The following is a 7,881-nucleotide window of genomic DNA, read 5'->3' on the forward strand; positions in this document are numbered from 1 at the left end:
AACACCTCTTCCCCTATACGGTCGCCATAATAATACCTGAGTGCTGACGGATCCAAATCAATTGTCTATTTTCTCCAGGCCTTTACATGGGCAAAATAAAAAAATAAAAATAAGAAAAAATCGAAACCATTATGACGTATTATAGGCGAAATTCCATGAAAACAACTCGCCCTGACGTGTGCCCTAGAGCAAGTGCACTATCTTTAACTGCCAGACAGCTAGGCCGAGACTCAAAAAGAAGCCACAGTACTCTTTCGCCATTCAGAGCTATCCATTCCCCCTGCTGTGTAGATATCTCCAGAGATACCAGAGGCGATTTGGAGGCATGTTTGCCACATCTGGTCTGAAACTCGATGAATCCTAGACTAGTCCTCAAACGTAAACCATCTTGCAGGAATTCGAGGTTAGTGGCTACTCCGTTGACGCCGACGGTCTCGTGCAAGGCACCACTCGTGGTGTCCCATAGCCGGACTGTCTTGTCTCTGGAGCTGGACGCCACCAGCCGGCCGTCGGGCGTAAATACTACCGATTGAATCCAACCCAAATGACCCTGGAGCGTTTGTTGTAGAGTGTTAGTCGAAATGTCCCAGAGCCGGATTGTCTCGTCATAAGATCCAGACGCTATCAGCCGGCCGTCAGGTGAGAATGCTATCGACTGAACCCAGCCTGAATGACCCTCGAGTGTTTGTAGTAGAGTGCCGGTCGCACTGTCCCAGAGCCGGATTGTCTCGTCACTGGAGCCGGACGCCACCAGCCGGCCGTCAGGTGAGAATGCTACCGACTCAACCCAGCCTGAATGACCCTCGAGTGTTTGTTGTAGAGTGCCGGTCGCAATGTCCTAGAGCCGGACTGTCTTGTCACTAGAGCCAGACGCCACTAGCCGGCTATCTGGCGAGAATGCTACCGACCGAACTGAATCTGAATGGCCCTTTAGAGTCTGTTGTAATACTCCAGTCGCGCTGTCCTAGAGCCCGACCATCTTATCATAAGAGCTAGATGCTAGCACTCGGCCGTTAGGTGAGAATACCACTAACAGAACCGAATCTGAATGGCCCTCGAGGGGCTGTTGAATAACGTCTGCTATAGTGTCCCAGAGTCTGACTGTCCTATCGCTAGAGCCGGATGCTAGCAGTCGGCCGTCGGGCGAGAATGATACCGACCGAACCGAATCTGAATGGCCCTTAAGACTCTGTTGTAACACGCCGGTTGCTGTGTCCCAGAGCCGTATTGTCTCGTCGCTAGAGCCGGATGCTAGCATTCGGCTGTCGGGCGAGAATGCTACCGACCAAATTAAATCTGAATGGCCCTATAGACTCTGTTGTAACGCGCCGGTCGTGGTATCCCAGAGCCGGATTGTTCTATCATAAGACCCGGACGCTAGCAGTCGGCTGTTGGGCGAAAATGCTACCGACCAAATTAAATCTAAATGGCCCTCTAGACTCTGTTGTAAAACGCCGGTCGTGGGGTCCTAGAGCCGGACTGCTCTATCGCTAGAGCCGGACGCTAGCAATCGGCCATTAGGGGAGAATGCTACCGACTGGATTGAATCTAAATGACCCCCGAGATTATGTAGTACGGCACCGGTCACGGTGTCCCAGAGCCGTACTATCTCGTCAATAGAGCCGGACGCCACTAGCCGGCCATCAGGCGAGAATGATACTGACCAAACTGAGTTCAGACAGGCCTCGAAGGTCTGTTGTAGGACGCCTGTTGCGGCGTCCCAGAGTCGCACTGTCTCATCACTAGAGCCGGAAGCCAGTAGTCGGCCGTCGGCCGAGAATACTACCGATTGAACCGAATCCGAATGGCCCTCAAGAGTCTGTAGCTCTGCGCTCCAGTTCGATTCAACGTCGGCGGTGGAATAGTAACCTCCATCACTATGACTGACTTGATCATCTTGTCGTCGATGCAACCCCGCGAACTGAGCCATATATTCTGGCAGTTGAATATCTTCGCCGACCAACTCGCAAAAGTCAAGGATACGCGATAGAGTCCCTTCAAAAAAATAGAAATTAGCCATGGTGAGATACGAAGAGAGAGAAGACAGGAAGCTACAAACAGCGTTGATCCGGATTCACTGGGCATGAATTCATGTAAGCTTCGAAGCCTTGATCCGCTGCGATAACTGGGATCGACCTGCATATGTAATTGAAGTCGTAGTAATAGCAGCCGCAACTCAAAGCTCGTGGATACAAGCATTGGAAGTGTTGTTTTCGAAAATTTTCAAATTGCAAAGTCAATATTCATTCTTAAGTGTTGGCTTTCCCTAGCCATGATTAAACAGAAGAGACGTATAGAGCAGCGTGGGATTTCCGAGAACCATCTCACTTTTAGTCGGTCATTTCCGTCGTCCACATTTCTGCTGTCCATGTCTTGCTTTTCTATGTCCGTTTCCTCCTCGTTATCCTCTAGAGAGGAGAAATCCCTACAGCTTGAAAGACCCTTCTTATCGCAACCTGACGTAACATCTTGTCCGTTCCCCGACCTGGAACAATTTCGCCTGCCGAGAACTAGATCTCGACAAGGATTTGAGGTATGGAAACTATGTCCTGCTGAAAGGTGTGGAAATAGTAGGGGGCTGCACCTAGTGGTCTGCATTAGTGGGCTCGTAATATTATTAATTTGCTAAAATGGCCCTTAACGAGGTTAAAATCCACCCGGTGACCTCCTATAGCCAGTTAGGTACCTCCTTAACGCAATCTATACCTCTCTTGGCCACGATCTTTGATTCTTTTTACTGGGGGCCCTAGTATGCGCCCCCTATTCCTCCTTATAGGTGGAAATTACAACCCTAGAGGCCGTTTTCTCCTCTTGTCGCGATTTTCCCCATAATTCTTAGCATAAGAAAAGTCAAGCAGAATTCCAGTCATAAGGGCCTCCTCAGCATATTCAAAGCCTTATAAATTATCTTAAAAACAAAAACAACCCCATCTTCCTCTAAATCACAACGAGCACGAATCAGTTTAGCCCCCTACTACTCCATTTTCTGCTGCAGTAGTTGGTTATCGACGCGCAGGATTAGCGCTCAAAGGAGATACGATCCCGAGCGTATAATTAGGTGGGGTGGGAAATGCCTCCGATTGGTCAACGAGACACGTTAGTTTTTGATGTGGCAGAGGTAAAAGGTACTATTTATCTCAGCTAGGCGGGAAGCGCCAGGTCTGCATTAAGGTGTTGCTAGTCGCGTCAATGACGGCGAGCTCGGGCATTGGTGCTCCATCCTTCTTCCCACCGACCTGGTTTTGGTACACGGAGGCAAAGTACAGCTTGGCATTGGGTCGTAGGCGACCTGGTTGACTGAATGCAAACGCGTACATGTCAATTTAGGTCTGGCTGCAGAAGATGAAAATGTTCTGGTCCGCCCCAAAGACGATGCTGACGGGGACGCATTCGCTGAGCGGGAGAATGTCGGTGACCTGGAAGGTCGAAACGTCCAACCCTGCGATCTCGCCGCCAGAGTTGGTACCGGTGCTGGGCACCGAGACGTAGAACTTGCGGGACACATCATTGAAGACAGGCTGCTCCAGCTCGGTCGCATTATGGAAGGTCACTTTCCCTGTCACGGTGCGATCCTTGGCCGAGATGACCGCGACCTCATTTACGTTGCCGTGGAGAATCCACATCTAGGTGCTGGAATGTTGACCGGCTTCCCTTTCGGCACACGGCGCACGAGGGCGCATTTCAAACGGAACTTCCAAAGACTGCCTACACTTCCATCACTAGGAATTGTGGACGTTGTTTCCCAGCCTCGCTTTATTGTGGGTTGTGTTGGGCTGCTTGCCTGTCCGTCGTATGGTGGGATGGTATAATATGTATATTACAAAAGACTAAATCGTGAGCTCTGTTGCTGTTACAAATCCAAAATAAGCACCACACATTAAGCATCAGCTTTACAGTGCCATTAAGAATGCCTGCGAAGCATTACCATGGCAGGGTGCTCCTAAACGTTACAAGGGAAATCCTTCTATCCTGTCAAGGAGAACAGAGTATTCGCTCCGTCACTTGCACCCACATATTTGAAATCGCAAAAAGCCCTAGGTAGTTCCGCGCATCCCAGGGATGCGTGGGGCTGATAAGTGCTAGGTCGAAGTTACGCAACAGCTGTGTCCGGTCGGCGGTCAGTTAGCGTGTCATCGAGAAGAAAGAGGACTAAAGTAGACATGCGGAGCTGTTTCTACTCACCTCGAATACCGTCTTTCCGATCTCGATTTGTGCCACTGCCTTCCCTAAACACTGGAATCTGCCGTGGCCGAAAATGAGTTCGTTGGTCCGAACCATGACAGCCAGCTTGGTAGGGTCCGACTCGAGCCACCGCTCTGGTCGAAAAGCCTCTGCATCCTTGCCATAGATCTTCTCGCTTTGGTGCATAGCGTATGCGGAGTACCCAATGCAGGCGCCGCCCGGTAGAAATACGCTCTCCCCGTCGACGACAAGAGCGTCGCCATCTGGCGGGATATCACGCGGGAAGATGTTCGTAACAGGCGGGCAGACTCGTAGAGCTTCGCGAATCACGGCCTGGAGGTACGGAAGATTTCTGGCCTGGGCGGCAGTAATAATACCTTCGTCTTTGCTCGGAGCAAAGCCGCGGCGCGTGGCATCGTCAATTTCGTGCTGTAGCTTGAGGTAGACGCGGGGGTTCGTTATGAGGTATAGAAGGGTGCCACGGATGGCGCCAGCAGTGGTGTCAGAGCCCGCAATTATTTGTTCTAGGGCTTCAGTGCGTAGCTCGTCACCTGATAGACCGTGGCGCATGAAGGAGGCTAACATATCGGATTTTTCGTCGGTGGAGCCCGCAGCGCGCTCTTCGACAAGGCGGAAGCATGCGGCCATCATCTTACCGAAGCCGTTGCTATCTTTAGGCGAAGGTGCAATAAACCTGCCAATGAAGGGCATTTGGGTGATCCAGCTGAAGCCCATCGCAAGGGCGGTATTGCCGATAGCAAGCCCCTCCTCGCTAGATTTGAGGTAGTCGTCCACGTCATGGTCACTCTGCAACATACCGAACGTCTTGCCAAGGCCCACGCTACTAATAACGTCGAGCGTGAAATATTGAACCTTTTTCGCTAGGTCCATGGGTATAACACGGCGGTCGGACGAGATATATTTGGACCGGATGAGGTACAGAAAATCTTGAAGTCGTTCATCTATTGACCCTTCGAGCTGGATATTCTCCCTTCCCGAATACTTTAACAATTCCGGTTAGCAGCCCACGCAGGTATGAATGAGTGGGGATAGACTCGGAGAGAGGTACGAGGCAGCTATCATACCCCTGGAGCCATCTGCTTCCTCCGCTGCTCGTGTTTCGTGTTATCCGTCTGACTGAAGACATTGTCCCTCCGGTACTCGATTCGTGCGGCTTTGTAGTACCAATTGGAGCGTTTGTAGCCAGGCTTGTTGTTTACGTGCATCCAAACTTCGGGAGAAGACGTGACCAGCACTTGAGGCGCGACACGGGCGATCGGACCTGGCTCAAGTCGAAGATGTTAGCTATAATATATGCGGCTCCCCGGATGCAAAGCATAAGAGATGTCTAGGAAAATCCCTCGCACCATGTTTCTTGTTGACTTCTGCGTACCACTCGTGGCAATTGCCTCGAAGCATCGCCATGCTATGAGGCCAGTTCGAAATGCCGGTCCCCGAGGGCCCCCGGAACTGCATCAACTTAGCATATGTCGTGATAATCCTGAAGACATAGAGGCTCAAGAGGCAGCAGAAGAGCGTCACAGCCTGACCTGATAAGTCGGCTACCGCCATAGCGGAAGAAACAACCGGGAAGAATTGGGAGAGTGGCCTTTGGGGGAGTCCGCGGGCCCTGCTATATACTACGGCCACCATTGGATATGGGAAACGCGTGACGACTTTTGACTTCACGGACATGGAGCTGGTTACATTAATGCAGCGGTTGCTATTCGTGGCCTTCTCCCGCGTGCGTGAGATCCACTTTCTAGTGCTGACTAGCGTGTAGAGAGAGCAGCTCCACAGCCGGGCCATTTGAGATGGGAAAAATAATAATACTCGCGCGTATGATGGGTTCTCTGGGCGGCGGTCTGATCCCTCAGTGGCCTCGGGGATCTTTCAGTGGCTAGGTGCACAGATTTGCGCTTTGCTAGCCCCTCTTCCCATGATTCCGGGACACCCCGCAGCCCGATCGGCAAGGCTTTAAGCCGCGCTGAAGTGCAATGACTTCTATCAAACCATGGCAGATCGCGTTGGGCTCTGGGTCTGTTGGAATGGTCAACAGTTGGCCAATCGCTAGTAGCCCCCGCCTTCCCCGCCTGGTACTTTTTTCTTTTTTCTTTGTTACTAGTATAGGCGTGAGTTGGTCACGCTCCGCCCCAACATCCCACTTTCCCCCGCCTCCATTTTTTGCCCAGCCGTTTTCTCAAATTGCTCCGACGTCAATAGTTTCACCCAAGTCTTTGGGAAATCATCGACTGAAGATATGGAGAAAATCGCAGTGGTAAGTAGTGTTTGATGTTCTGATGCGGTCATTCTCATGTCTCGACTAGGACCCAGACTTCTACTCTATAGCTACTGGTTTTGGCACAGATCCGCAGGACTTTCAGTCGTGAGTGCAACTACAGCATACCTTCTATCGTATTCTCACTCTAGTACGTCTTCAGAGAGACCACCTCTATTGCGTCCTCGATCGCGAGGGGACGATTAGAAAACGGCCGAAGGTCAGTCTAGTCCAGCCTAAGGTCGTTTCCTGGTTTTAACCTAAGAAGTAGATACCAGGCCACTAAAGAAGATGATTACTGGTTAGTTACGAAGCATTGATTTGTATATACATGGAGTAACCATATCCAGGGGACCTTCTGACGAGCAGCAATTCGAGGCGTTTGAGATCGGGTAAATCGCATCTCATCCTCATATTTTTTATGTCTCACTAATAGAAGGTCTGTGATTATGATGAACTCAGCCATATGGTGTTTCTTGTTCTAGATTTCAACCAGCCGAATCCTCTTTTTCGCGCCCCTATCGGCGATTCGCCCAAGGTGAAGTTCCCGAGGCGACACTCACTTGAACGTCCCGTTAACATCACAATGTAGCATATTCTGGACATCGGAACTGGTCAAGGAAGTTGGGCAATGTAATCCGATGAGCAATACGTTTCGAGAAAACCATTAACGAGCCTTAGTGATGTTGCCGACCGCTATCCGTCAGGTACTAGATTTCCCGAGACGACTCCTTCTGTTCTTGGGCTGACGCTGGCTAGCTACCGTCCGCGGCGTGGATATTTTTCCCCCGCCAGTGTCATGGATGCCCCCAAATTGCGTGTTCGAAGTGGATGATGTGCTCCGCGAGTGGACATGGAGAGACTCGTTTGACTTTATCCATATACGCCTCCTGTATGGCGCCTTCCCTCCTGAGGGATGGGACCAGTTATACAAACAGGCTTACGAGTGAGTTTCATCCTTATTACTCGGTCTCGTGTCATCAAACGCTCATATCTGTTTACTCTCGGTATAGCGCCCTCGAACCCGGTGGCTGGATCGAGCAGATGGAATTTGACGTGCGGGTCTCTAGCGATGACGGTACCCTGAAAAAAGAACACCAGCTATGGGAGTGGGGACCAATGTTTATTAGGTGCGCCGAGAGAGCTGGACGGTCGCTCAACATCCACGAAACCATGCGCAGCGCAATTGAGAAGACCGGATTCGTGGAACTGCACGAGGAAAAGTACAAGATCCCCTTAGGACCTTGGCCTAAGGATAAGTTACTGAAGGAGGTCGGACACCTCCAAGATGCCCACTGGAACGCCGCTCTAGAAGGTTGGGCGATGTGGCTTCTCACCCACTTCGGGGAGCCGGAGCCGTGGACGAAGGAGGAGGTGCAGGTGTTCCTAGCTAAAGTGCGCATAGAGCTGAAGGACCCACA

General features: G+C 51.1%; 3 protein-coding genes across 3 annotated transcripts; 1 reads left to right on the top strand and 2 right to left on the bottom strand.

Moving 5' to 3' along the window:
* Positions 1 to 261: 261 nt before the first annotated feature.
* Positions 262 to 2,020, bottom strand: PENARI_c033G06915 (WD40 repeat domain-containing protein; the record flags this gene model as incomplete). The annotated part of the gene is made up of 4 exons (XM_022636647.1): positions 262 to 267; positions 308 to 838; positions 977 to 1,306; positions 1,577 to 2,020. 4 exons carry the CDS (start codon positions 2,018 to 2,020, stop codon positions 262 to 264), a joined length of 1,311 nt encoding a protein of 436 aa, XP_022483495.1.
* Positions 2,021 to 3,323: 1,303 nt separating this feature from the next.
* On the bottom strand, positions 3,324 to 5,754 carry PENARI_c033G05026 (cytochrome P450; the record flags this gene model as incomplete). The annotated part of the gene is made up of 4 exons (XM_022636640.1): positions 3,324 to 3,623; positions 4,183 to 5,184; positions 5,268 to 5,464; positions 5,550 to 5,754. 4 exons carry the CDS (start codon positions 5,752 to 5,754, stop codon positions 3,324 to 3,326), a joined length of 1,704 nt encoding a protein of 567 aa, XP_022483475.1.
* Positions 5,755 to 6,442: 688 nt separating this feature from the next.
* Positions 6,443 to 7,855, top strand: PENARI_c033G04583 (class I SAM-dependent methyltransferase; the record flags this gene model as incomplete). Its single annotated transcript, XM_022636637.1, has 10 exons — positions 6,443 to 6,460; positions 6,510 to 6,568; positions 6,624 to 6,680; positions 6,732 to 6,761; positions 6,811 to 6,852; positions 6,923 to 6,998; positions 7,053 to 7,093; positions 7,142 to 7,167; positions 7,220 to 7,406; positions 7,474 to 7,855. Coding segments are annotated over 10 exons (918 nt in total), but the record flags the coding sequence as incomplete, so codon positions are not given.
* Positions 7,856 to 7,881: the final 26 nt, after the last annotated feature.

Source organism: Penicillium arizonense (genome assembly GCF_001773325.1).
Source record: "Penicillium arizonense strain CBS 141311 chromosome Unknown PENARI_contig033, whole genome shotgun sequence".
Lineage (NCBI taxonomy): Eukaryota > Fungi > Ascomycota > Eurotiomycetes > Eurotiales > Aspergillaceae > Penicillium > Penicillium arizonense.